At 41.4% G+C, this 27,854-nt stretch overlaps 1 protein-coding gene across 1 annotated transcript; it reads left to right on the forward strand.

Annotated features, from left to right (window-relative positions):
* The first annotated feature begins 853 nt into the window (after positions 1 to 853).
* Ube2n (ubiquitin conjugating enzyme E2 N) lies at positions 854 to 26,844 on the forward strand. The gene is made up of 4 exons (XM_076920047.1): positions 854 to 1,264; positions 25,068 to 25,314; positions 25,501 to 25,641; positions 26,112 to 26,844. The coding sequence occupies exons 1-4, from the start codon at positions 1,235 to 1,237 to the stop codon at positions 26,150 to 26,152; spliced, it is 459 nt and encodes a 152-aa protein (XP_076776162.1). The 5' UTR covers positions 854 to 1,234; the 3' UTR covers positions 26,153 to 26,844.
* The last annotated feature ends 1,010 nt before the right edge of the window (positions 26,845 to 27,854 follow it).

A 27,854-nucleotide genomic window follows, 5' to 3' on the forward strand; every position in this document is an offset into this window, starting at 1 on the left:
CCAAGAACTGGTCAAGTCCAGCCCTCAGAAGCTGCCACACTACTTCGCCTGAGGGAAGGACAATGGGTCAGCAGCAGTTTCTAAACTCCCTCAGCAGCAACAGTTTCTAGCCCCCTCCCCCCACATAGAGCCAAGATTAAGATAGGGGTCACCTACCCCTCCCCAGAATTCCCCTAATGTGCTTTAAATCCGGCCTGAGTTCACTTCCAGTTCTCCACCTTGGAATAAGAGACCCCAGAATGCCGAACGTCTGCAGAATAAAACACTTTTTTTGCGTTTACATACTATTTGAGTCCGGGGTATCTTTCTTCAGCGAATCATGGATCCTTATCCTCTAAGCAGATCCTTCTAATTAGCAAGTAAATCTCGATTGCCAGGCTCAGCCTTGAGCTGTGGCACAAACCTATCCATACTCAGGGGGCAGAGGCAGAAGCCAGCTCAATGAATACAGTATCGAGAGTACATAGAGAGCCCTTTTTCAGAAAAACTAACAAAATTCCTGCTGGGTCCAGGCATTTAGGGGCCGTGCCTTTTGCCTCTCCCCTTGTTACAAACTCGCTTTTGGGGTGGGGGGACGCCAGAGAGGCCCCCTTTTTATGCGAAACGTAAACGTTTAGGATTCTTAGTCGGGAGCCTTGGCAATTAGCGAGAGATTCCCAGTTAGCACCGTTGGCACAGACTTCCGGTCTGCTCGCCACTGAGGAGCGCGCGATATACCCGAGCCGCCCGGTCCGCCCGGTCCGCAGGGAACTGCAGCAGCGCCAGCCCGCCACGCGCAATGCGGGCACGTTGAATGAACAAACGGAACGAATGAATGAATGGGCTGCGTCGGGGGCCGGGCCTTTGTTACGTCGCCCACAGACGCAGGCGTGGTCGCACGTACACCGCTCGTGAACGCCGGACGCCCAGTCGCTCAGATTCTGCCGCGGGCGAAGAAGCTCGGCGCCGCCTCGCGCCGCCTCCCCCAAAGTCCCTGCCCCACCGCGGAGCGTCACTTCCGCCACCCCCGGCTGGGGTTGGGGCGGGGAGCGCGGGGGAGGGGGCCAGCAGGTCGGAGGGAAGGCCGTGCGAAGCCCGCGCTCTAGCAGGGACTACATTTCCCGAGGGGCCTCGGCGGAGGCAGCGACGGCGGGCGCGGCGACGTTCCCCGGAAGTGGAGCCCGGGACTTCCACTCGTGCGTGAGGCGAGCGGAGCCGGAGACAAGAGCAGAGGCCGAACTCGGGATCTGACAAGATGGCCGGGCTGCCCCGCAGGATCATCAAGGTAACCGCCCAGGCGGGCTTCGGGCCTCTGGCTCTACTCTCCTCCTCCAGCGCGGCCTGGCGCGCTGGCACCTGCTTCTCTCGGCAGCCTCTGAGAGGCCCGAGGCATCGCGGAGAAGGGTCTGGCCTCGGCGGCGAGGAAGTCGGGCGCTGAGGAGGGGGCGCCGGGGAGACTTCCGGCCGCCTCTGAACGCCGGACACCCGGGACTCCCGGGCGGTGAGGCCGCGGCGGGGGAGGCCTGGCGGCTGCCCGGTAGAGGGCGGGGCTGCGGGCTTGGGGTCTGGCGCGGGACCGTGCGGGCCTCGGCAGGTTCTGTTCACCCGCGGGCGGGAATCGCGGCGTGGCCTGGACTCAGGGCGCGGGTTGTGGCCCCGGCCGGCTGCTCTGCCCCGGAGCTCCCTGCTCTTCCTCGGCAGGAGCGCGGGGCTGCGGCAGTCCGGGGTGCGGAATGAATGGACCGACACCGAGAGCCGGGCGGGGCCGCGGGCCGGGAGAGGCGGCTCCGGCAGGGCCGCGGGTTCTGCCGCCGACCGCACATGTTCGTCCTGACTGCTCGCACCTAGGGACGTCGGGGACTTGGCGCCCGGTTGCCCTGGCTTCCGCGTTCGCTTCCCTGTGTTTCTGCTGGTTATCATTGCGGAGTGATTTTACTCCGGTTGGCAAACTCTTTGAAGACTGTTTTCTGTTCTGAGGCACGGGCCTCAGTTATGGGGATGATGTGTGAAATAGTTTGCCTCTCAGCTTTTGTGCGCCTATTTTAAGCGGCCCCGAGGCTCTTTTAGGGATACTGTATTTTGATAAGTACATATGGAACCACGGGTGGGGGGGGGCTCGTATCTTGATTTCCTAAAGTTTTTACATAACACCGTTGAGTCTTCAGACTCTGTAGGTATTATAACCCAAGAAAACTAAATCTTAAGATTTTTTTAACTTCTGTTTTTTAATGTAGGAAATTGGTTAAAAATGTGCACTGCTCAGTATGCCAGCGAAGTGCCCAAATTGAAGCTTCACTTTGCTTGCTGTAATCCAGGGAACATATATTTAAAGCATTGTTCCACTCTTCCAGAGTTTTAGGGGAGATTTGTGCTGAGTAAATGGGGGGCCTCTTTGAAGGGTGTAAGACACCGTAGTTCTTAAGGCAGCCACGATTGTCTGTGAGGCCTGGGTGTCACTGACAGAAAGGTGCTTGAATTAGAAAAACGACCTTTTATAGGACAATTCTTGGGAAGGAACAATATATTTTCTTCGAGCACTGGAGTCTTAACAGAAATGTTTATTGCTGTGTTATGAATCTCCAATTCTTAGGTTAGGTAGGTTTTTGTCCATTGGAAGGTCCGGAATGTAGTTTATTTCTGATACATGCACATAGTCACTAGTGATCATGTTAACCAAGATTCCATTAGAAAAACCACTGCTTCCCATCCCCGGCCGTGAAGTTTTTAATTTATTGTTACTTTGGTTATGGACTAAACATAACAGAGATTTGATAATGAATACAATTCCCCAAAATGCTCGGCAAACTTAACAGTTGATCTAATTTGTCAGTTTTGCTTGATTCTGGAGATTAATATTCTGCAGTAATATGAAGGCTTTGGAAGATAAAATAAATTCTGTGGAATATATTGGTTATAAGCTTACAGAAATGGTGTAAAGCAGAAAATTCAAGTGCTCTTACTTAATTCATTCAGCACCAAATTCTTAAGTATACATTCAGTGTTTCCTTTTGTTTATTTAAAACAAGATAGTGGTAAACCTATTACTATATAATCTTCACTTCATAGTACTTTATTATGCTTAATTAATATTAATGGACTTTAGTACTTTTAGCTTTAAGGGACTTTTTTTTTTCAAGTCACTAGGGCAGATTAAGAGATAGGGTATTTTTTGGTATCCATTTTTTGTATCACCAGTAAATTTTTTTTTCTAGTTTTGGGGATGTGTTGAAAATTAGTAAGGGCTTTTATACGTGCTATGCAACGAAGCAACACCTTCAAGCAGAAAACATACTTACATTAAAATTTATTTTGAAAAGTAACTTTAGGGCTGGAGATGTAGTTGAGGTAGTGTTTACCTAGCTTGCCTGAAGCCCTGCTGAGTCCATCCTATCCTCAGCACTGCACATACACCAGCCATGGACTGTTTTATGTATGTATTTATTGTTACAGACACTGTTTCTCTGTAGCCCTGGCTGTGATGAAGCTCACTCTGTCTCTGCCTCTCTGGGATTAAACGTTTGTTTTACCACACCCATCTCAGTCATATAATCCCAATGTGATGGAGGCAGGAGGGATTAGAAGTTAATTATCCAAGGCTGTTTAGGGGCTTGAGCCAGCATGGGAATGTGAGACCTTGTTTTAAACAGGTTACTACTATACAAGGGTCTATATGACTACAACAGTGGGTAGGGGTAGCTGAGGCCACAGAGACATACTCTCTTCTATTGGATTATTTTATTTCTTGGTAGCCTTTGGCTTTCAAAGGATGAACTTTATTATTCATTATATTAATTTTATTTATTTATTTATTTTGGTTTTGCAAGACAGGGTTTCTCTGTGTAGTCCTGGCTGTCCTGGAACTCTGTAAACCAGGCTGGCCTCGAACTCAGAAATCCACCTGCCTCTGCCTCCCAAGCGCTGGGATTAAAGGCGTGCGCCACCACTGTCACTGTGTAACTCAGTTGGCCTTAAACCCTGATTTCTCTGCATCTGCCTCTGAGTTTTGGGACTAAAGGTGTATTCCACCATACCTGGCAGTATTATTTTATTTTGCAAATATTAAGTAGTTTGAGTTAGACGGTTTGGTTTGGGCAGTGACTAAAATGGTGCTTTCTAGCTACCTCATAATCCTGGCCTGTTCCATTAGCCTATTTGTGATGTAGTACTGTTATATTTTAAAGATACAGATCATGTTGCTGTACTGCTAAAAACTACAGTGGTTACCCATCACAAAATCTACATTTAGACAACCCCCTACTCCACCCCAAAGCCTTACACACTTGGACTCAGCTCATCTCTTAAATTTGATTGAAATTATTTTCCTATAGTTACAGTGTTGACTTTGCTCTCTCTTGGACAATGAATGGTTAAGCTTATTCCAGTCATGGACCTTCACTAGTGTTCTGTTGTATTGTTCACTTTGCTATTGTACTGTGTTCTTTTCTTACAAGTCTTGGCCTTCTAGAGGTCTACTTTAATTTTAATTGTCTTGTTTCTGTGTCCCCATAATCCCCTCCTTTTCATTGTTTATGGCTTTGGGTGATCCTGGCATCCATCATTAAAGCCAAGAGAATCTTTGGTACATGTACAGTAGACACTGAAATATTGATGTAAGATTTATTTGGAAGAAGTTTTACAGGAGCTGTGATTTTATATTAGAATTTGGCATTGTTGCTGTGTTTAGTAGCATTCATTTGAACCAGCACTGTGTGAGAAAACTACTTTTCTTCTTTCTTTGGACAGGGTTTTATGTAAACCAAGCTGACATCAAACTTCATTTGTAGCTGAGAATGACCTTGATCTTTCTGCCTCCAAGTGTGCCATTGTACCTAGCTTTATTTTGTGCTAAGTATTGAATCCAGGGCTTTCATGCTAGACAAGGACTCTGCCAACTGCTCTGTCTCCAGCTGTGAAACACCCTTCTTGTTTTCGTCCTCTAAGTTCATCAAACAACAACAAAGACTTGAGACCAAACTGGTCAAAGGCTCTAAAGGGGACATAGAGAAGATAAAGGTCACACATGGCCCATCGGCCTTCCAGTTTTCACTACAACCAGTGTTTTATTGTGTGTCCTTTCAGAAAGACCACAGGATTTGTTCATGTGTGTTCTGCTTCTTCCCCTGCTCATGCAATACTTACTATCCTCTCCACCCACCTAACTATCCTCTCCACCCACCTAGTCAACAGTTTACCTTCAAGATGACTCAGTTTTTATAGAGCTGCTTTGTAGGGTTATAACTAATTGCTTATTGATAGCTTTTAAATCGTGCAAATTGTGTTATCCAATATTAACAGTGTTCATAGTTTTGTTTACATGGCATTTGTGTGTGGGGGGGTGGGTGATACTGAGGGTTTTTTGCTATTACCCCCACCCACATCTTCTGCTGCTCTCCTATAAGTTCTTGCTAAGTACCCCAGACTGACTTCAAACTAAGACCTTGTTCTGTCTCCTGAATGCTGGGATTACAGGGTATGGCCCACCACATTTGACATTGGAATTTTTCTTAGTTTAAAGCTAACAAGGGCCACTCGAAAGTATCCCTAAAGTGAGAGATTTCTTTTACCCTTTTTATCATTAAGAAGAACTGGTTTGGGGACAAGTTTATTTCAGTTTTATGTTACATTGATATATTACTCTGATGTTAAAATTTTTAATTTTTAGCAGGGTGTGGTGGTGCATGTCTTTAAATCCAGTACTTAAGGGGCAAAGACCTGAGGATCTCTTGAGTTTGAGGTCACCCTGGTTTATAGGGCAAGTTCCAGGAGAGACAGGGCTACACAGAAAACCCCTGCCTTCTGCACACACGTTTTTTTTTTTAAAGCATGCACTTGCTTGATTGCTTGTGCACATGTGGTCAGTGGCCTTCATTGCACTTCAGAGAACTATTTTGGGGAGCTGATACTTTTTCTATGTGAGTTCTGGGTTAAAGCTAAGGTTGCCAGGTTAATGTTTACTCACTGATCTATCTCTGGTCCTATTTGGTTGTTTTGAGGCTAGGGTGGTTTTGTACTTGACAGCTTGTGTTAGCTTCCAGTGTGGTGGGATCACAGGCATATTAACACACCCAAAGTGACACTTTCTTGTGTTTTTGAAATTAGTATGGACAATAAAATAGTCTGATAAAATAGTAGCTGACTTACTCAAGGAGTTAGTTGAGTTACTTGATTAAAATCTCGCAAGCTAAGGGGGAGGGATATAGCTCACCCAATAGAATGCTTGTCTAGAGTGTAAAAGCCCTGGGTTTGGTGGCCTGTGGGCTATAGTTTGAATACTTGGGAGGTAGATGCCAGAAAAATCTGGAACTTCAAGGTTATCCTTTTCTATTAAGTTCCATCCATCCTGGAATACATGAGACCATTTTAAAATCAACCAAATAGCCAACCCACCAACCTAGCATGCCAGTTTCTTGAGATTAGACAGACATCCTTTTTACCAATTTTCCTTTCCTATATGGTGAGGGTTTCTGCTTCTCTCCCCTTTCCTCTTCTATTTCTTTTTGAGTCAGGGCCTTGCTGTGCAAGATGGGGTCTTGCTTGTGTTCCTCCTGTTTCAGCCTCCTAAATGCTGAGATTATGAAAGTGTGATCTGCCCAGCCACATTTGTAATTGTTTTCTGCTCTGCAACTATGTAGTTTAGGCTTGCTCTGCACGTTTTAAGCATGAGCTCCTGCTAAGCTGTAGCTAGCCCTTAAAGTACTTTGAAACGTTGACTTCAGCATCTAATTGCTCATCTTGCTTTTAAAAAGAAAATTGGCTGTTCATATTTGCAAGGTCTTTAATTTTCAGTGCTATCATTTGTCTCTCTGGTTAATTTTAGACAAATCAATTTATATTTTCAAAGTATTTACAGATTTAGGGATTATAGCTATTGTAGCTAAGAAAACCAAACACTTTACTAAGCTAGTAAGACAAAAGTTTTAGGGTTGTTGAAAATCATTACTGTTTAGTTGTTGTGTTCAGAGAGTTGGCATTAAGAACTGTTGAATAGCCATAAATAGTGGCATGTCACTGAAGTCTTCTCTCAGGAGGCTGAAGCAGGAGGATAGTGAGTTTGAGTGTCATCTGGACTATGTAAGGGGATATAAAAAGAAATTAAGTCTTTGGCTGGGTGGTGGTGACACACACCTTTAATCCCAGTTCTCATGAGGCAGAGGCAGGCAGATCTCTCTGTGTTCAGAGGCCAGTATGGTCTACAGATAAAGCCAGGGCTACAGAGAAGCCCTGTCTTAAAAAACAAACAAACAAACAAACAAAAACCCAAGACAAACAGACTCTTGATAAAAATAACTTAAAGGAAGAGAATCTTATTTGCATGAGTATTTTGCCTGCATGTATGTCTGTTGTACTAGGTGCTTGCCTGGTGTTCAGAAAAGCTGGGAAAGGGCATCACATCCTCTGGATCTGGAGTTAAGCATTGTTGTGAGCTGTTGTGTGGGTGCTGGGATTTGAACCCTGAAAGAGTAGCCAGTACTATTAACTACTGAATATTGCTCCAGCCGAAGAAACCATTTGGTTCATAGTTCATGAGTATGGTCCATCCTGGTGAGGAAGTTCTAAAGGCAATTTGAGGCAGCTGGTCAAGTTGTATCTGCACAAGAAGCTAAAACAGTGAATGTTCATGTTCAGTTAACATACTTTTTTATACAGCCCAGAAACCAAGCCCAGGAAAGGAATGGTGTTGCCCTCCTTTAGGATAGGTCTTCTTTCCTTAATTAAACAAATCAAGGGAATGCCTTATGGGTGTGTCCATGTTCTAACTTAATCCAAATAAGCCCTCGTAGGTATACCTAGAGGTTTGTCTTCTAGATGATACTGTCATGGTGGTCATCAATATCTAATCGTCATGCTCAGGCTGTCCCGGAACTTAGTATGTAGCTGGCCTTGGACTCTGCAGCCCTCTAGTCTAGGACTCTCAAATAATGGTATTATAGGCATACAAGGTACCATGCCAAGCTTTGTGGCAATGATTCTTTAAATGAGATTGGTCGTACAGGCTTCTTTTTAATAATAATAATAATAATAATAATAATAATAATAATAATAATAATAATATCATCTTACAGTGATCTAGACACTGTTCAAAGCATGTTGCATGCATTAGTTCCAGCAGCAGTTAGTGTATCATCATCCTCTTTTATAGATAAACCATCCTGCACAAGGGACCCAGTGATTTGTGGAGCAGTGATTTGAACCCAAGTGATTTGGTTCCCTGAGCTAAGAACTACACATAGTAATGTATGCATTTTTATGTCTTGTGGACCAGTGGATTGATAAAGTGTCCAAATTGCAGGATCTAGGTGCTTTAGAGAGAGAGGGAGAATGGGGGAGTGTTTTGCCTGCATTTTCTGTATGTGTAGCAGGTTTGTTCCTGGTTGTCTGGAGGCGGGAAGAGGATACTAGATTCCCTGGGACTAGAGTTAAAGACAGTTAAAAGTTGTCATGTGGGTACTGGGAACCAAACCTGGGTCCTCTGCAAGAACAGCAAGCAGGTGCCCATAATTGCTGAGCACCAGGCCTTGTTTTCTTGGTTTTTATCAGAACTCTTTACTGTTTAACCACAGGCTTTTGCCTAATGTAGTACTAAAGTCTGTTGTAGGTTTGGTCAAGTTCCCTGAATTCAGAGAAGTGTGTGTGTTACTTTAAGAGTGGACTAGAAAGCAGTCAAGCAGTCACCTAACTATTTCCATTTATTTATTTATTTATTTATTTATTTATTTATTTAGGTTTTTCGAGACAGGGTTTCTCGCTGTAGCCCTGGCTGTCCTGGAACTCACTCTGAAGACCAGGCTGGCCTCGCCTGCCTCTGCCTCCCAAGTGCTAGGCTTAGCTATTTCCTGTATTCCTTCAGTCTCCCTCCCTCCTTTATCCTCTGTGGCAGCATTCTCAAACAAGCAGTCCCTGCCTCAGCACTCCTGAATGCTAGGATGTGATAGTATGTGATATGCTTAGCTATTTCTTACTAGGAAGAGATATTCAAGGTGTCATCACATCACAATGAAACCATTTTAATGTTAACTTTAAACAAAACTAAAAGTAGAGTCTGACTTTTTTTGCACCCATTGTGTTTTTAACTGAGAGAAGGTATTTGTACCTGACTCCCTTTGGAGAGAATAAGAAACCTACCTTCCTCATACAGCTTTCTTTTGCCTGCAAATATCATTCTTGGCATTGGCTTAGGGGAAAAAGATTTATTTACTTTATTTATTTATTACAGTTGGAAACTGTTTTACGGTGGTAAAACTTAACATTTCTTACCCTTGGCTGTAAAAGCTATACTTACTAATCAACCCCTCTCCCTCAATAAAGGCTTGTCTTTGTTTTGTTGTGCAATGGAATTGCAGCTAGGACCCCATGTATGTATGCTTTTACTGAATTACATATCACCACCCCACTCCCTTTTATTTTTTGAGACAAGGTCTAAAGTAAAATTGCCCAGGCTAGCCTTGAATTTGAGCTATTCCTCCTTCAGCATCCAGCTAACCTGCTCCACCAGGTCCAGCTGGTTTTTTTTGTTATTTTGATTTTTAGGATTGAATTTCATGTATTCCAGACTAGCCTAGAACTTGCTTTGGAGGATGACCTTAAATTTCTGGTCTTCCTGCCTTTAATTTTCAAATTAAAATCCAATTCAGACTTTAATTTGAAACATTCTTTTCTTTTAGAATCTTATTTGTCAATATATTACTAAAAATTCAGTTATTGTACCAAGTGTTAAGCACTAATAGTGTAATAGAAAAAAGTCTTTCTCCCCTTTTTTGTTAATCCAGTCTCTAGTGTGTAGGTAATGTTGCCTTCTCACTGCATATTGAAGGAAAAACTAATTTCTTCATTTGTTTAATTTTTAAGGTATAATTTATATAACAAAATTGAGCACTTTCAAAATGTGAAATTTAGTGGTTTTTTAATATATTCAGAGCCATGTTAACACCACCAGTTCCAAAAGAAATACTTTCACAACCTGTGAAAGAATCCTCTGCAAACATGTATTGCTGTAGAAATGGGCATCTTTGTAGCTCAGATGCTGAAGTGCTTGCCTAGCCTGCACAAGGCCATGGATTCAACAGTACCTCCTCACATCCTGGGTGTGACAGTGTATGCATGTAGTCTCAGCACCAAGGAATTAGAGGCAGGGGACCAGGAAATTCAAGGTAATCCTTGACTCTGTAGTGAAACTGCATTTAAGGCTTACCTCATTTCATTATTTTTGTCTCCACTTACAAGTCTTTTACATTTCATCTAACTTTAACACAGAAAGATTTATGTTTTCTGACCTGCTCTCTGAAGTGTGTCTGAGCACTGCTAGTGATTATTTGCTTCACAAGTATCTACTTAGTGGGTCTGGGAGCCATTCCTCTTCCTCCAGATTAGGTAGAGAGAGAGAGAGTGTGTGTGTGTGTGTGTGTGTGTGTTCATACGTAATTTGGTCCTCTTCTGATTTTTTTTTTTAAACAGTAATTTTCGAATTGTCACCTTTTCACATCAAAACATTTAAGATGTGATCTTGAGGGGTCTAGGGGTCTCTATTGTGGGTAGAATTGGGTTCCAACTCCATCTGCTACCTAAAACCTCATAGGCTGGTGAGATGGCTCAGTGAGCAAAAACGCTTGCCATCAAGCCTGACAACCTGAGTTCCCTTCTGGGACCACCATTGTAAATAGAGAACAGACTTGTGCAAGTTGTCTTCTTACCTCCACACCCATGTGTAGTACACACACATGCATACACAGAAAATAAATGAGTCTTCCCTTACATCTTACTTCATTGACAGTTCCTTTCTGTGCTTTCTTCTCCATGCAGTTTCTATGTTTATTGATCACAGGGATGCATTTTCTTGCTCCTGAGTTAAATCATGCCTGGGTGTCTAGTCAGGAATGATGATTAACTTGGTTCTCTCAATATTGGATAAATTCCAAATTAGATGAGTGTTGGATGATACTCAACAGGAAAAGAATTTTTCATGTTTTCTCTGCTTCCCTTGACCATTTCTTTGCTTAGAGTTTAGTAGTTGTAGGAGGATAAACTGAGAGGTATGGACAACATAGCTAACAATGATTTTTCCAGTGTAGATGCTTTTTTAAAGGCAGAAGAGTGGCTGCCGTGGCCCTGCGTGTAGAAGGAATGAGATGTCTTATGATGCTTTAGTACTTGGCTTGGCTTCAGTCCTGCAGGTTTGTAGGCTTCTGGTTAAGCTTAGAAGGACTGCATACTCTAGTGTAACTTTAATCATTTCATATTAGGTAGAAATAAATCTAATAGTCTCGTAGTCTACCATCGTAGATGTTTTTGTCTACATTTCTATAAGATGTTTTTAGAGATGGTTTTGAGGATTAAATAGTTTATGTGAAGATACAGATTAGTTTCAAGGATTAATCCCTACATGAGCCTCTTTACATTACATATTCTTGCTAGATCTATCTAGCTTTTTTGCATTGTTTTATTTCTTGTTTTTATTTTATTTAGTTTTGAGACAAGATCTAACTATGTAGCCATGGCTGCCCTTGGAACTCAGAGATCCTTCTGTCTCTATATCCTGAGTGCTAGGATTAAAGGTATGAACCACCATGCCCAACCTTATTTAAGCTTTTTTAAAAAAATTCTTTATTAGCCTTAAATATGTGTCAAGTGTAAATGAGAATGTGCACATGAATGCAGCTCCCTGTAGAGCCCAGAGGTGTTGGATCCCCTTGAAGCTGGAGCAGCCACTGTCCCCTTCCAATGAATTTAATAATTCATTGCCTGAAATCCCAAAGCTTTAAGGTTTGGCTGTTTCCCAGGTAGTTTAGCTAGGATCTTGAGGATTCTTTTTGTGGTTTTAGGGTGCATGCTGTTAATATAGGCGTTTTGTTCAGTCCTTTCAACAGTTTCAACAGAGGAGTCCACTTACTCCAAACATTTTTCAAGTCTAGTGTTTGTACTGAAGATTTAAGGAGTTGAGGCCAACATAGAGTGCAGAAGCTGACTATAAGCCACCCACTGACTCTTGGTGTGCTTTCTTCCTGCCTTCCTCTTGGGCTGCTCCATTGCTCAAGTCTGAACAGAATACCTGTTCAGACAATGGGGTTGGCTGTGTCCCCAGATGAAACATGTCCTTTTACCAAATTAAGACTCATTTCCTTTTTCAGTAAGCTAGGCATGTATGTAATATTTTCTTTTAAGTTAACTTTATTATGTATCTATTTTAATTTATAATGTATAAGGTTTTTTTTTTTTTTTTTTTTTTTTTTTTTTTTTGCTTTTTCAAGACAGGGTTTCTCTGTGTAGTCCTGGCTGTCCTGGAACTCACTCTAGACCAGGCTGTCCTCGAACTCAGAAATCCGCCTGCCTCTGCTTGCTTGCTTGCTTGCTTGCTTTCTTTCTTTCTTTTTTAGTTTGTTTAAACCAGGTAACCCAGATTCTTTTCAAACTTAAAAATTCTTGCCTCCACTTCAGGTTTTTGAGAGGGAAATGCCACCACACTTAGCTTCTATTTGAATGTTTTTTGTTTGAGACAGGGCCCCATACCATGCTTGAATTGGAGGCTGAAAGGTTGGCTTTCAAAATCTGATCCTCCTGTCTCAAACTTCCAAGTGCTGGACTAACAGCAATGTGCCACCAGCCCCAGGTGAGTGTTAAGAAATGAGTACAGTTGTGAGAACATACTCCTTCACTGAAGCCTAACACTTAGAATTGCACTGTTTTAAAGTGTGCTTCACAGGAGCGTAAGTACCTTACTTTAGTGCTGACATGATAGGTATAGTGTCTTTTCCTCAGGGATTTTGCTGTGCTCACTATTTCTGGAGGTATCACTTGAATGTTTCTTAGATAAGCTCTAAACTGTAGATTTGTTAAAAGATGGGGACACTTTTGCAGTCCTATTGGCCTTCACCTTAACATTAAATGTTAACATTGCTTTTTTCCTTTTTTTTTTTTTAATTAATTCTACATGCTGTCAATTGCTATGGTAATGAGGCCATGTTATTTTCAAAACAGGATTATTTAAAAGGTTCTTCTATTTCTCTACTTGATTTTATCTCACTTTGTAGAATTAGTATTAAGATACACATTTTATATTTATATTAATATTAAATAGTATTAGATACAAATCTCAACAGAAAAGTAACTCATTGAAAGATGTCTTCCATCTCATTTTAGGACATCAGTCACCCTAAAACCTTGTAGAGTGCTTGCCTAGCATGCACAAGACCTTGGGTTCAAGTGCCCGCACTGTTTATAGTTATATAGTTTATGATATTAATATATAACAATATGTTAGTTTATAGTTATAAACCAGTTATTTTAAGGGTGATTTTTTTAAAAAATGATTTTTGTGACCCAAACTGGTAACATGAAGCGAGTTCACATTTATATTTTTAAATGTTTACATTTATTTTATTTATTGATGTGTGTGTATCTGTATGAAGTATACACATGCCATAGTTTGCATATGGATAGCAGAGAACAGTTTTTGAGAGTCAGTTCTCTCCTACCCTGTGGGTTCAGGGGATTGAAGATAGGTCCTCAAGTTTAGGCAAGCACCTTTTATCCATTGAGCAATTTTACTGGCCCCTATTTTAAAAAAAATTATTAATTATTAATGTATATGAATGCAGGCCTATGTGTTCAATGGCATGCATGTGGAAGTCAAAGTTGGTGCCTCGCTTCCTCAGTGCTTTTACCCTGCTGAGCCATCTCACTGGCCCCTACATTTGTCTTTCTAAAGTGGACTGTTGGGTAGCTGCGGCCACAAATCAACTGGGTTCACCTGAAAAGGGGGGACTGGGAATGAAAGGGGGATGGAGGGCGAGAAGAGATGAAGCCAAGACAAAGTTCTCTGATCAAGGCTCAATGCTTTAATGTTCAGCTCACAATTTAAAGGGGAAGGCCCAACCCAAACTCTTTCTGGTATCAGCCAGAGATGGGTGAGATAATCCATAATCCTTCCTTGGTCTCAAGGAGATATCTCAAGGCAAGCCCAGGGGCAGTTCTTCTGGTGCTGTTTAGGGGGGTAACTCCACCTAGATCCTATCACTTGGTCTGTTGAGGTAAGCAAGGTCTCTCAGGCTTGCTCAAGGGGAAGGGCACACTGTTGAATTATTTCAGAGAATATTTTTAGGTTATCCACATGAAGTGATTTGATACTGTGTGTGTCTGTCTGTCTCCCCATGTCTGTTGGGAGAGGACACATGCGGATATCAGAGTAAAGTTTGTAGAAAAAGGTGGTTTTCTCCTTTCATTATGAATCCTGGAAATGAGACTCAAGAGCAGATTATCAGGTCTGGTAACAAACAAATTTACTCCTTGAGCTGTTTCATTGGACCATGTATCTTAATTATTTTTTTTTTTTTTTTTTTTTTTTTTGGTTTTTCGAGACAGGGTTTCTCTGTGTAGCCGTGGCTGTCCCGGAACTCACTCTGTAGACCAGGCTAGCCTTGAACCCAGAAATCCGCCTGCCTTTGCCTCCCAAGTGCTGGGATTAAAGGCATGCGCCACCACCGTCCGGCGTGTCTTAATTCTTTTCTGGAACTAAATTATGCTATTGGCATAATTGGATTGATTGCAGATTTAGATCAACATCACACACCAAAAAATTGCATGTCTTACCATAGTTGATTGAGTTGCTCTATTTCCTTTCCTCTGTATGTTGCTAGAAGCACAGAGATGTTAGGGACATCTGTAGGCACTGTGGTTGCTGTGTTGTGGTTGCTACATTTGAGATCTGAATTCAACTGAAATAAACACTGAGCTTGCTTTGGTAGCACATAGGCTGAGACTCCCAACAGTACAGAGACACTTATTGTTGAGCTGTCCCTGCTTTGCTCTTCCTATAAAAGTGTGATTACTAGCTTCTAGGGCGCAGAAAGTTGTTTGCAGTGTGATTTGTGAAGAATGATGGCAGCCAGATTCAGGAATGGAGCCAACAGTGCCACTGTCAGTAACAGGTGCATACCTTACACAGTTTTAGGGCTGGTTTTGGTTTTGGTTGTTTGAGACAGGCTTTCTCTATATAACAGCCCTGGCTGTCTTGGAGGAACTCGCTACGAGACCAGTCTCATAGAAGTTCTCCTGCCTCTGCCCAAGTATTGGGCCTAAAGATATTCCACCATCATGCCCAACTTAGTTTTAGGGCTTTTGTCTGTTTAAGAATAACATTCTTGAATGTGGACTGGTTTTGATTTTGGTTGCTAGGAGTATAATTAATTTTATGTAAATGAATTTCATATTATGAAAAAGTTTAAACCAAAAACTTGGAACTTGGGTATGGTGATACATGCCTGTAATCTAGTTATTCACTCTACCGAAGTAGGGTCGAGATTTAGAGGTAGCCTGGGCTAAACAGCTTTACCTTTCCTCAAAAACAGCAACCACAAATGCCAAAACTAGATTTCACTGGTAACAAATTTCTTCCTGGTTTAGAGACTGTACTGGGGACACAATCTATATATATATAGGGTTATTGCCCTGGGCCGGAAGACTATTGAACAGTACTTACAAGCCTCAGAGATGCTACAAAAGGGGAGCTTCCAGTAACAATAAGATCTAACTTATTCTAATAATATAATTAAGTGCTTAGTAAGTTTAGTGCCACAGTTTTTGGTGTTCAGGGCAGGCCTCAATTTTAAACATATCCTACAAAAAATTTTTTTCCCTCAAACACTCCAGGCTACATAGCTGATTTTCAGCTCTGTAGTATGAATTTAGTAGTATCTTAAAATGATTTAATCTCTTTGGTAAGAGATAATAATTGACTTAACTTGTTCTTCCCACTCCGTTCCACAGGGATCCACTCCCAGTCTGTTCATTTCCTGTCCTGCTCTGGTTTCTAATGCTGTGATGAGCACCATGACCAAAAGCCACTTGAGGAAAGGGCTTAGGGCTTGTCTTACATGTTACAGTCCATCAGGAGAGGCCAAGGCAGGAACTGAAGCAGAGACTGCTTACTGGGTTGCTTCCCATTGCTTGCTCAGCTTGCTTTCTCATACAACCCAGGACCACCTGCCTCAGGTGGTATTTAATCCCTTCCCCAAAGTGATCTGGGCCTTTCACACCAGTAATTAATCAAGAAAATGCCCCCACAGACTTGCTCATAGGCAGTCTGATGGGGGCATTTTCTCAATCAAGGTTCCTCTTCTCAGATAATTCATTTGTGTCAAGTTGACAAAAAACTAGCCAGCGTGTCCCCTTTTCACTTCTCTAATTTTAGAGAGTATATGGTTACCAAGCAACTAAGGCAGCTTTAGGTAATTCGAGCAGCAACAGAATCTATTAGGTATCTCAATCTTCAGGAGAGTCAGAGCTATTTAGTAAGAGGGTTTAGAATTGGACAATGGTGATTTCACTGCATTATGCAGTATGCTCTATGCTGCATTTACTCTTGATTGCTCGTGTCCAGTACGGGACAGTGCCATTAGAACTCTTCCACTGTTTGTTGCCTTGGTGCTAACACTGATACTCTTTCTAAAATGGACTCTTCTGATTGTTTAAATTCTGGCACAAAGGTTTTTTGTTTTAGACTGGGTTTTGCATAGCCTGGGTTGGCTTAAATTTGTGAGGATAACTTTGAATTCCTGATCCTTTTGCTTCTGACACCAAATATTTGATATTTATTACAGGAGAGTGCCTGTATCAAAAAAATTGAAGAATTAATACCTCAGCTTCTATTGAGGAGGCAAGGAGATCCATAAAAGCTTGTGGTGGGTGTGTTTATGTGTCTAGGAGTGTGTGCTGACTGCCAGACAAGGGTGTTTTCTTGTGGAGCGGCCAAAGTAATGATGAATGGAACCGTGAATATCTACAAGCCTCATTTTGCCATTGCTTTACCGTACATACAGTCTTTATACTGTACCCATCATTTTGTTACCTCACATTTCCGTGTTTTTCTACAGCTCCAGCTCCAACATAATACCAAGGAAGAATAAGGAAAGGAAATACGTGTGTGAACAAAGGAAAATAGGAATGATTGGGGGAATTTTTTTAAACCAAAATTAAAATTAGTTGAGTTTACTAGTGTTACATGGGATGTTAAGTTTACCACATAGAAACATTTAACAAGCAGTTCCCCTAGTTGTCATTGATGATGAAGTCAGACCTGTTTCTTCCTACCCACTACTAGGATATTCTAGGATAGAAAATATGCAAGCTAAAAAAATAATAAAGCCACCAATCATAAAGCAAGCATGGGCTGGACCTTCCCCCCAACACACGCGCACGCACACACATGCAACAGAAGTGCAGCTTGGTCTTTCATGCGGCTCGCTCAACAACTGGAACAGAGGCTGTCCCTGAATCTGTTGCCTGCCTGTGGATCCCGGTCCCCTAACTGGGCCACTTGGTCTGACTTCAGTGGGAGAGGAGAGATTTGATATGCTAGGGGGGTGGGTGGTCATACCCAAAGAGGGCTCCACCTTTTCAGAGGAGAAGGGGGGGAGGGGGTCTGATTGGGACGTTACGTGAATAAGTAAATAAATAGTCTTTAAAAGCCAGCTTGTCAAATGTATTAGTGTTTTAGAAACTTGGCCTACAGGAGTTCCAGTGAAGTGTTACCAGGGTAGGTCCTTTGCTTTTAGTGAGCAGGGAAAACTCCTTGCACTGGATACTCAATAGCAGAAGGGAAGCAGTTTGTGACCTTGCAAGAGTGGGTGCTCTGATTGAAAGCAGAGAACAACTGTTATGACCCCGAACACAAGTCTCTCCCTCTTTTTCCTCATTGGCTGAGTAATGGAGGGTTACAGTCTTTTTTTTTTTAAGATTTATTTTTATCTTATGAGTGTTTTGTTTTTGTACCACAGTTACAAGGTGGTTGTTATAGCTGCCATGTGGAAGGTTGGGAATTGAACCTGGGTCCCCTGGAAAAGCAAGCAGCCAGTGCTGCTCTTACCTGTTGAGCCATCTCTCCAGACTAAGGGCCACAGTCTTATATACGTTTCCAATTTTGCACTTACTGCTGTTTACTAGCTGGGGTTTTTGTCATCAGATAGCTTAGGGCAAGTGAACCATAGTGCAACATCTGGTCCCACCTATTGCTTAGTACTCTTAAGCGGAGTAGGATTATGTTCTTACCTGCTACTTAGCATTAGGATGAAACCAGGGCCTTTTCTATATTCTTGGAATTTTTCTTTGGAGACAAGGTCTCTATCTCAGGCTGACCCTTCAGCTCACTCTGTAGCTAAGGATGACCTTGATTCCTGTTCTCTTGTCTCTACCTTCTGGTATATATGGGGTTAGGGATTGAGCTCAGAGCTCCTTGCGTGCCAAGGAGAATGCTCACTCTACCAGCGGAGCCTCATCTTCACCCTCAAATAAGGCTTTTTGACAAAAAGTCTTACACTAGATTAAAAATCTTCTCAGATTTAGTCCTTGGTAACTCATCTTGGAAAATACCTTCTCCCCTCTCCCCTCCTTTGAGTATACCATCTCCAAAACTTAACGGTAAAGAAAGGGGAGTGTGTTGAGAACCCATTATTTTCCTTTGATTTTTGGATAAGCACAGTGAAAGGGTCCCCAGGGGCCAGTGACTTGTCTGGGATTATAGGAGGCAAAGAAGGTAGCAGCACACACAGAAGTGAGGCTTAGCTTAGTTTGCTTGATTGCTTGCAATAGTTTTCTTAAACTCTTAAAATGGTGCATTTGAAGTCCAGATCAAAATGGGCCCCTTTTAAAAGGACATTTACATTAGTGCCAACCTTAGCTTAGAGAAGTGACCATATGGTACAATTTGAAGACAGGAAAAACAAAAAGACTTCATCTATTGGAGTGAAATAAAGAACTTTTTTAAAAAAGAGTATTTTATGTTTTTGTTTAATCTGTTGATGTCTTATGTCCACTAGAGGGTGGTGTTCACTGGAGGAATTAAAATGGTTTGTTGGTGATTAATCAATATTTCATCGTGTAGTTAGTTGCCTTGCTTTTTTTTTTTTTTTCTCCTGTTTTTTAAAACCCAAGTCATTGTTTTCAGAATATGTTTTGGCTGTAGCAGACAGCAATTCTGACCTAAAGGGACTGGCAGAGAGCCTTCATGACCTATATCAGCTAGTGATTCCATATCTTCCTGTATTACGGATTATTGTTGAGTGGATAGTGATAATTTAAAGTTGCTCTACAAGAATTTGTTCACATATATGGAGGTCATTTGTTCTTAATGACCTGTCAGTACTAAACTTAAATTGTTTTTACTCTGTAGGCACTAGCTTCTAGTGGCTATGGAACAGTTGAAATGGAGCTAGTTTGAATTGATACATGTGCTTAGTGTAGATTAAAACCTGGACTTCTGGGCCGGGCGGTGGTGGTGCACGCCTTTAATCCCAGCACTTGGGAGGCAGAGGCAGAGGCAGGTGGATTTCTGAGTTCGAGGCCAGCCTGGTCTACAGAGTGAGTTCCAGGACAGCCAGGGATACACAGAAAAACCCTGTCTCGAAAAAAAAAACAAAAAACAAAAAAAAAAAACACTGGACTTGTAAAGGCTCAGTGTAAAAAAAAGATTAAAATAATTCTGTTAGTCATATATTGATAACATGTTGAGATAGCATTTTGAATATGTTGGGTTAAATAAAAATAAATGAATTAATTTGCCCCTTTTCACAAAAATTACTATTTAAAGAAGAGAGAGGGAATCGACTTAGTTGGTAGAGCCATGTTTAGAAATACGATTTCTGCCAATTGTCGTGGTGCACAGTTTTAATTCCAGCACTTGGGAGGCAGAAGCAGGTGGATTTCTTCTCAGTTCCAGGACAGCTTAGTCTATGATTCCCTGTCTCAAAATGAAACAAAATAAAAATACTATTAAGACAGGGTTTCTCTGTGTAGCCCTGACTGCCTGTCCTGGAACTCACTCGCTCTGTAGGCCAGGCTGGTCTCAAATTCAAGAGTTCTACTTTTTTTTTTTTTTGCCCCCTAAGTGCTGGGATTAAAGGTGTGACCCGCAGGCTCAAATATGTCTTAAATAAGTATTGCAGTTTCTCCACTTACATAATTTAAAGTATGACAGACAGATTTCTTTTTCTTAAACAATTTTTATAGGTTAAAATTTTTTGTTTTAGCTGGCCAGTGATGGTATATGCTTTTACAGCACTCAGGAGGCAGAGGCAATCAGATCTCTGTAAATTCAAGGACAGCCTGGTCTGTGAGTACTAGGGCAGCCAGGGTTGCACAGAGAAAGACTATTTAAAAAAAAAAAAAAAAAAAAAAAAAAAAACTTAAATTGCAAAATCCTTTTTAAAGTGCACAGTAACTTTCTTTCCCTGTCAGTGCTTTCCCTCCCCTCTCCATTTCTGGTTTGGAGCAGTGATAGTGCTGGATTATAGGCTTGTGCTACCATGCCAGTTAGGGTAAGTGGTGCTGGGGACCGAAGTTTGCCTATAAGTCAGATTAACACTCAGCTCCACTCTGTAGCACAGCCTTTACCCTTTCATTAAAGGGAAACATGCTTCTTTTCTTTTTTTAAAGAATTTGTCATTTACTATATATGTACATTTGTATGCATGCACTAGGTACCCACAAAGTCCAGAAGAGGGAGTTGGATCCCCTGGAAATAGAGATATAGGGATGGTTGTGAGATACATGGTATGGGTGCTGGCAGTCAAAGCTCAGCAAGGAGACTCTCTAACCCTGAGGGAAACATCTTATTGTTTCTCCTTGGCTTCACAGATTGCAGGCATGACTTCGGTGCTATCACTAAGCAAAATGAGGATTATTTGAACACATGTTGTCAGTCTGATAGCCAGGACTGACAGTACATGGACACTTAAGTGACTGATAGACCAGTAGAGTTTTTCTTGGCTATGCTGGACAAAGGATAATTGACATCCAGTTGTGCGGCAGTGTGAGATTTTATCGTGCTATAGCTAGACTTGAAGACCATGTTGTCCAGCTGAAGGGATGAAAAGTGCATAGTAAAACTTAAAGCCAGGAGTGGTGGTGCCTGCTATAGTGACAAGGGCAGGTCAATCTCTTTTGTTTGAGGCCAGTCTGGTCTACATAATGAATTCCAGAAGTTACATGTTGAGACCCTATCTTAAACAAAACAAAAATCAATTACTTATGGAAGTTACCATTTACTCTTTTAGCAATTATTACTTGTTTTATGTATGAAGAAGAGGATGGGAGGAGAGAGAACACTTGTGTGGAGGAGGTCAGAGGGCTTTGATGATAGAACGATGGCTGTCCAGGTTGTGTGCCAAATTGTACCTGCTGAACCATCTCACTGGCCCATCAACTACTCTTTTTTGTTTGTTTTTTGTTTTTTTGAGACACAGTTTCTCTGTGTATCCCTGGCTGTCCTGGAACTCATTCTGTAGACCAGAAATCCTCCTGCCTCTGCCTCCCAAGTGCTGGGATTAAAGGCGTATGCCATCACCGCCCGGCTCAACTACTATTTCTTGATTGGGGTTGACCAAGGATAACTGCAGCATAACTGCAGCTATGGGAAGACAAATCCTATGCAAGGAGAAAGTACCACAACTGTGGAATGGAAAGAGTGGGCTTGCTCAGAAAGTTATACAAGGGAAGCAGTAGGAACTTCATCTTTGTCACTTAAAGAAACCATACTGCACTTCACTGTCCTTATGACAGAAGCACTATAAGACCTGAAGGTTCCTCATGGTTAACCTTCGTGTGGGAGTAGGAAGAGAGATTATTTCCACTAGTGTTTCCCTCCTTTCTTTTGGGTAGGGATTTCAGACACTGGTGTCAGGTTTTTCTCTTCTCGAAATTTATGCTAAGTTTGGAAAATGGAGTGTTTCATCAGATAAAATTACCTGTTTATTGTGTCAAACTCGTGGCGACTAAACCACAGTGTATATTCCAGTGAAATCTTATGATCCGTAAGGTCACATTGGTGCTTTATACATACTTTTTTATTTTGGTTTTTGAGACAGGGTCTTGCTGTGTAGCTGGTCTGGAACTCAGTAATGTAGGCCAGGCCAGCCTTGAATGTAAAGCTGCCCCCTGGCCTTAGCCACCCAAGCGCCAAGACTACAGGCGTACACCACATAGCCACTAACTAACATCAGGCATTCTTTGGGAAGAGTGCCTGACAAAGAGTAGGTAAGCGGGTGGCAAGAGTGTGGATGTGGAATTTGACAACGCAAGTGATTTTTGAGCTATTTTAGGATCTGATCTTGGAGGTACTTTGGATAGCTTGTTAGGTCTTTAAATAGCTGCTACTATGTATAATGTGGGAGTGGTGGTTGCTTAGATTCTTGGACCCTGTCTTCCCTTTTCAGCCTTCCTTTTCATGGAAAGTTGGGATAAAACAAAGTTGAGAAATGGCCAAAATTGAAAATTTGCCATCTATTTATTTATTTATTTTTATTTCTCTGCCCCTCTGCTGATCTTTAGCATTTTCCCCCTTAAAGGCTAGGGTCCCCTTTTTGTTTTTTCCTGGGGGAAAAGGACAAGTGTAGTCTTTTTTTTTTTTTTTAATAGGTTTGTTTATTTGCTTATTTATTTATTTATTTATTTATTTATTTATTTATTTATTTATTTATTTATTTATTGTATATGACGAGTTCACTGTAGCTGTCTTCAAACACACCAGAAGAGGCCATTGGATCCCATTACAGATGGTTTGAGCCTGTGTGGTTGCTGGGAATTGAACTCAGGACCTTTGGAAGAGCAGTCAGTGCTCTTAACTGCTGAACCATTTCTCCAGCCCCCAAGTGTAGTCTTTGAAATAGAAATAATGTCTAGTAGGTTGAGGAACTGCCAGGAGATTAAATGGGCTTGAACAAAAGTCAGAGATAGATGAAGGTAAGTTGAAAAGATAGGCAGAGTACAGGAGTCCACAGCAAGGCTTTGACTTTTAAATAAATGTGGAAGGGTAGATCCAGGAAGTACAAGGTAGCAATGTCAAGATTAGAAGCCTGGGAGTGTTAGGAGGTTATTTATTTAGTCTACCGGTTAGAGCTTGTAGAACCTTGACCAGGGTAGGAGTGCTGAAACAAAGTGTACTACGGGTAGACTTCTGGAACCTTTTTTATCTTTGTTGGGGAGCCAACCTAGGGGTGTACACATAGTCTTCTTGCCTCTGACCTTTACTCCAGTAAGCCTTGGAAGTTTTTCAAGCAGTTAAAAGCATCAGGCTAGATACATAACCTATGGGAGAAGATGGATCAGTGATGGATCAACTGACATGGGGCAAATTTGTCGGTGTGTGCGTGTGGGGGGGGCATCAGAAAGTTTAGATTAGGTTAAATTGGGTTGCTGTGTTAGTCTGTTTTCTTCCATTGTACTAAAATGTTAAAGCTGGGTGCTCAGAAAGAAAAGAGTTTTAGGGGCTGAAAGTACACGATCAGGCAGCTCAGTCCTTTTGCTTCTGCTGTATCATGACATGGCGGAAGAGCTGGAATGGTCATGTGCAGAAGATGACAAGTAGTTAGAATGGCTTCGTTTTATAACAGTGTCAGGAGAGCCATCTTAGACCAGGCTGTTCCCTCTTACTCAAAAAAATAAAAGAAAATGTGTATGATTTGGGAAAGGTCAAAAAAGGAAAGGACTAGCTCTGGGGAAGTGTTGAAGTGATGTTGTTGGGAAGGTGAGGAGAGATCTGTGCTCAAGGGAAAAGAGCCTTCCTAAATGCTCCGGGAGTTGAGGGTGACACTAGAAGCCCAGAAGTATGTGGGTACAGAGGCGGTTACATGTGCAGATGCCATTGTAAAAACTTAAAAGATGTTTGCCTTCTCATGAAATAGGAAGCAGAGCTTCAGTCAAAGCAGGGATGAAGATAGACATTTAGGGCTTTCAAGAGAGTTGTGGAAAACAAAATATGGTATAATTATTGGAGAGCATTAAAGGCCCTTTAGAGATTGTCAGTTGTAGAGTCTTCCAGCATGGGCCAGTACACACTGCCTTCTTTTCCTCCATCTCTTAAGTCTCTTGCTCTACTTAAGTACCCTAGAGGTGTTCTTGACCCTCTCTCTCCTCCAAAGACAGGATCTTAGCTATGTAGCTATGGCTGACCTTGAATTCAGAGATATGCTTGCTTCTGCCTAAGAACTGGGATCCTAGGGTGTGTGAGCTCTTGCTGCCACACCCAGTTTCCTAGGCTTGTTCTTTTCTCTATTATCTCTGTGATAAAAAATCTAATGTCAAAGTGTTATCTTATTGAATAAGAATTTTGTCATTCCCTATTTTGTGTATTGCTACTTACATAACATCCCTACAAGTCATGTAGAGGTGGTTTGAAATATACTGTAGTATTTTATGTAAGAGACTTGATTCTAGACCTCATTTGCCCTTGACTACAAAGAAAGAATGACCAAATTGTTTTAGAAGAGTTAAACGGCTTGGTTTCTTTTCTTAAAGATTTATTTTATGTGTAGGAGTACACTATAGCTGTGTTTAGACACATCAGAAGAGGGCATGAGATCTCCTTACAGATGGTTGTGAGCCACCATATGCTTGCTGGGAATTGAACTCAGGACCTCTGGAAGAGCAGCGGGTGCTCTTAACCACTGAGCCATCTCTCCAGCCCCCCCCCCCCCCAACCCCCAGAAGTAATTCTTAAATAAAATTCATCTGTTCTCATATCCTGTCACGTTCAGATCAAAGCTTGGGTTAGGATGAAACAGTCCCTTAATCACTGAGCTATTTTTCCAGCCCAGTGACTTGGTTTTTAATATAATTTAGAGCAGGTTGCTTTACCCATTGTAGCAACCCTGATGTCATTTCTTTTCCTTTTATGTGAACATAAAATTGGTTTTATTTAATCTAGGATGTGATAATCTTCTGCAGTTAACATTCAGTTGGGTTTGTTAGTTTGTTTTTTGGAAACAGGGTTTTCCTACATATCCCTGACTGTCTGGCTGCCCTGGAACTCACTGTGTAGGCCAGGCTGGCCTCAAACTCACAGAGATCTCCCTGCCTCTGCTGGAATTAAAGGTGTATACTATCATGCCTGCATAAAACCTTTTATTCCTTTATTGTTTTAGGGGGGGGTTATGGCATGATGCAGGGGTCAAAAATTCTTTTCTTTGAGTCTTATATTTTATGTGAAAATTATGTGTCACTAGGAGATTGTGTTATATCTTATTTCAAAAGATGAACTTCCTAATTTTAATTTTGGTGTCTAGAGAAATGACATTTGTTTCACATGTATGCTTGTTTTTCTGTTGTAGGAAACCCAGCGTTTGCTGGCAGAACCAGTTCCTGGCATTAAAGCAGAACCAGATGAGAGCAACGCCCGTTATTTTCATGTGGTCATTGCTGGCCCCCAGGATTCCCCCTTTGAGGGAGGGACTTTTAAACTTGAACTATTCCTTCCAGAAGAATACCCAATGGCAGCACCTAAAGTACGTTTCATGACCAAAATTTATCATCCTAATGTAGACAAGTTGGGAAGAATATGTTTAGATATTTTGAAAGGTAAGTGTTGTTTGTCACCCTCTGCATTATTAATGTGTCCTTTCTGTCCTAAGCATTCCACATTTAGAATGTAAACATTGTAATCTCACCAAATGCTAACAGCACCAGAATGTGTGGGAGGGAAGTACAGTAGTTCTGGGCCTATTGTCCATGCTTTATCATATACCGGGCCTATTACCTTCATAGATAAGTGGTCCCCAGCACTGCAGATCCGCACAGTTCTGCTATCCATCCAGGCTTTGTTAAGTGCTCCTAATCCAGATGATCCATTAGCAAATGATGTAGCCGAGCAGTGGAAGACCAACGAAGCCCAGGCCATAGAAACAGGTACTTCATATTTATTCTCTTTTACCTGCTTCTGCTTGTCAAGATAGGTCTCTTACCATTGGATGTTTTATTTGTAAGCTCACATTATTTAAAAATAATCTACACAAGGAGATTTTGCATTGTTTAACCACATGTATCTAACAATAATGACTACTGTTACCGGCAGTGTGTGAAGATACGAGCTATTTTTATGGTCCAGAGAATATAGAATCAACAAACTTCCTGCTATAACAAAATTAGTGAGTGAGCATATCTATTCAGAAATGGAAGAACCTTTTCCATCTGTTGAATTTTATGAATGGTTTGAAGCTATAGAAAACAAACAAAACCCCTTTCTAATTAATTGTACTGTTTCACTAGTAAGGCATTCAGAAAACTGACCTGATCCATTTTATAGATGATGATATGAATTTAGGATATATCTTGTTTGGAAAGAAACTAACAGCTGCATATTTGTTTTTTGTCTACAGCGAGAGCATGGACTAGGCTATATGCCATGAACAATATTTAAGTCGATCAGATCATCAAGTGTACACCACTTCTCCTGTTCTGCCAAGACTTCTTCCTTTTTTTGTTTGCATTTAATGGACACAGTCTTAGAAACATTACAGAATAAAAGCCCAGGCATCTTCATCTTTGGTGATTACATGCACATTAGCAAATCTGTCTTGTCCTGATTCACTGTTGTAAAGCATGAGCAGAGGCTAGAAGTATCATCCGGGTTGCTGAGAGATGTTGAGAAGCAGGACTCTCTGCTTTGACTTCTTCCCCATCATGGTTAAAGTACAAGGCACTGTGAATGAAGGTAGTTGTCAGGGTTAGCTGCCAGGGGTATGGGTGTTTTTATTTTATTTTTTAGGGGGAAAGTAGTTTAATTTTATTCCCTCCTTTCCCCTCCCCCCTCTTAAAGGATCTAATTGCAGTGGTTAAATGCAGCTAACCAGTTTTTTAGAATACGCTCTCTAGCCAAGTCTAACTTTAGACGCTGTAGATGGACAAGCTTGATTGTCTGAACCAAAATGGGAACATTAAATAAACATCACAGCCCTCACTAATAACATTGTGACTTGCTGTCAAGTGTAGATTCTCCGTCCCCCACCCCTACCCCCAAAAGACAAAGAAAAAGCTTGTGACCATTTTGTATGGCTTGTCTGGAAACTTCTGTAAATCTTATGTTTTAGTAAAATATTTTTTGTTATTCTACTTTGCCTTTGTACAGTTTATTTTACTGTGTTTATTTCGCTTGCCCGATGTGACAATCGTATTTAAAATTAAAATAGATGGAACATTCTGTTTTAGTTCTCTCCGTCTGACAAATTGGCAAGAGGAGAATTTTACCAGTTTGTTTCATTGATGCAGATTTGTGTTAGGATTCTACTGAGTGAGTATTTATAAACTGGTTCTGAGCATGCATGAAGCATCAGTATCCGGACTTTTTTTTTTCTTAAACTTCCTAGAAATTTGAAATAAATATTACCTGATTCAATTAGGTGATCCTTGGTGTCCTTGCCATGTTTGAAACTTGACCATACCCAGAAGTCACAGTGAAGAGGACAGTTGCATGTTACATGTGGCTTTTACATGTCTGAATTTGAGCTTCAGATGTAGGTTATGACTTTTCTCTTGGTTCTTGTTGAAAACTCTGTGACCATTGGTTTGTGCTATTAGGAAACCCTAGTCATTTGATTTTTGCTGAGGCAGTTTTGAGTCCTCTTGCAGACCTAATGAACCCAGGCAACTGGCATCATCAGCTCTTCGGTTCCTGTGCCCCTCTTCTCTCTCTCTGTCTCTCTTTTATTTTAAGAGGGGTAGTCTTGCGATGTAGCCCTGGCTGTCCTGGAACTCAAGCTATTATAGACCAGGCCTCCAACTCAGAGATCTGGCTGCCTCTGCTAGGATCAGTGCCCAGCTATTCCTTTTATCCTTTAATTTGTTGTTAGTAATTGTTTCTTCCCGTGTAAAACAGTCCCTTTCCACCTTTTTCTACATAGATTTTCTGATTCTTGTTATTTTTAAGTCATGTCCATGTAAATGTTAACCTTATGGTCAGGAATCTTTGTCTTCTGTAGTGTAAGGTTATGGATTTCTTCATAACTTTTTTTTTTTTTTTTAAAGAATGCAGTCTATTTTATTGTGTTCTTTGTAAGAAGAATTATCTATTAAAATTACATTTTCAACATATAAGAGCTTTTGACAACTGGTAACTAGATCCT

Source organism: Arvicanthis niloticus, chromosome 22 (assembly GCF_011762505.2).
Source record: "Arvicanthis niloticus isolate mArvNil1 chromosome 22, mArvNil1.pat.X, whole genome shotgun sequence".
Classification (NCBI taxonomy): domain Eukaryota; kingdom Metazoa; phylum Chordata; class Mammalia; order Rodentia; family Muridae; genus Arvicanthis; species Arvicanthis niloticus.

Excerpts from the sequence above, each read along its gene's own strand:
- Ube2n (XM_076920047.1), top strand. The coding sequence starts at position 1,235 with ATGGCCGGGCTGCCCCGCAGGATCATCAAG. Across the intron at positions 1,265-25,067 it reads TGCCCCGCAGGATCATCAAG|GAAACCCAGCGTTTGCTGGC; the intron begins GTAACCGCCCAG and ends TTTCTGTTGTAG. Across the intron at positions 25,642-26,111 it reads AGCCCAGGCCATAGAAACAG|CGAGAGCATGGACTAGGCTA; the intron begins GTACTTCATATT and ends TTTTGTCTACAG.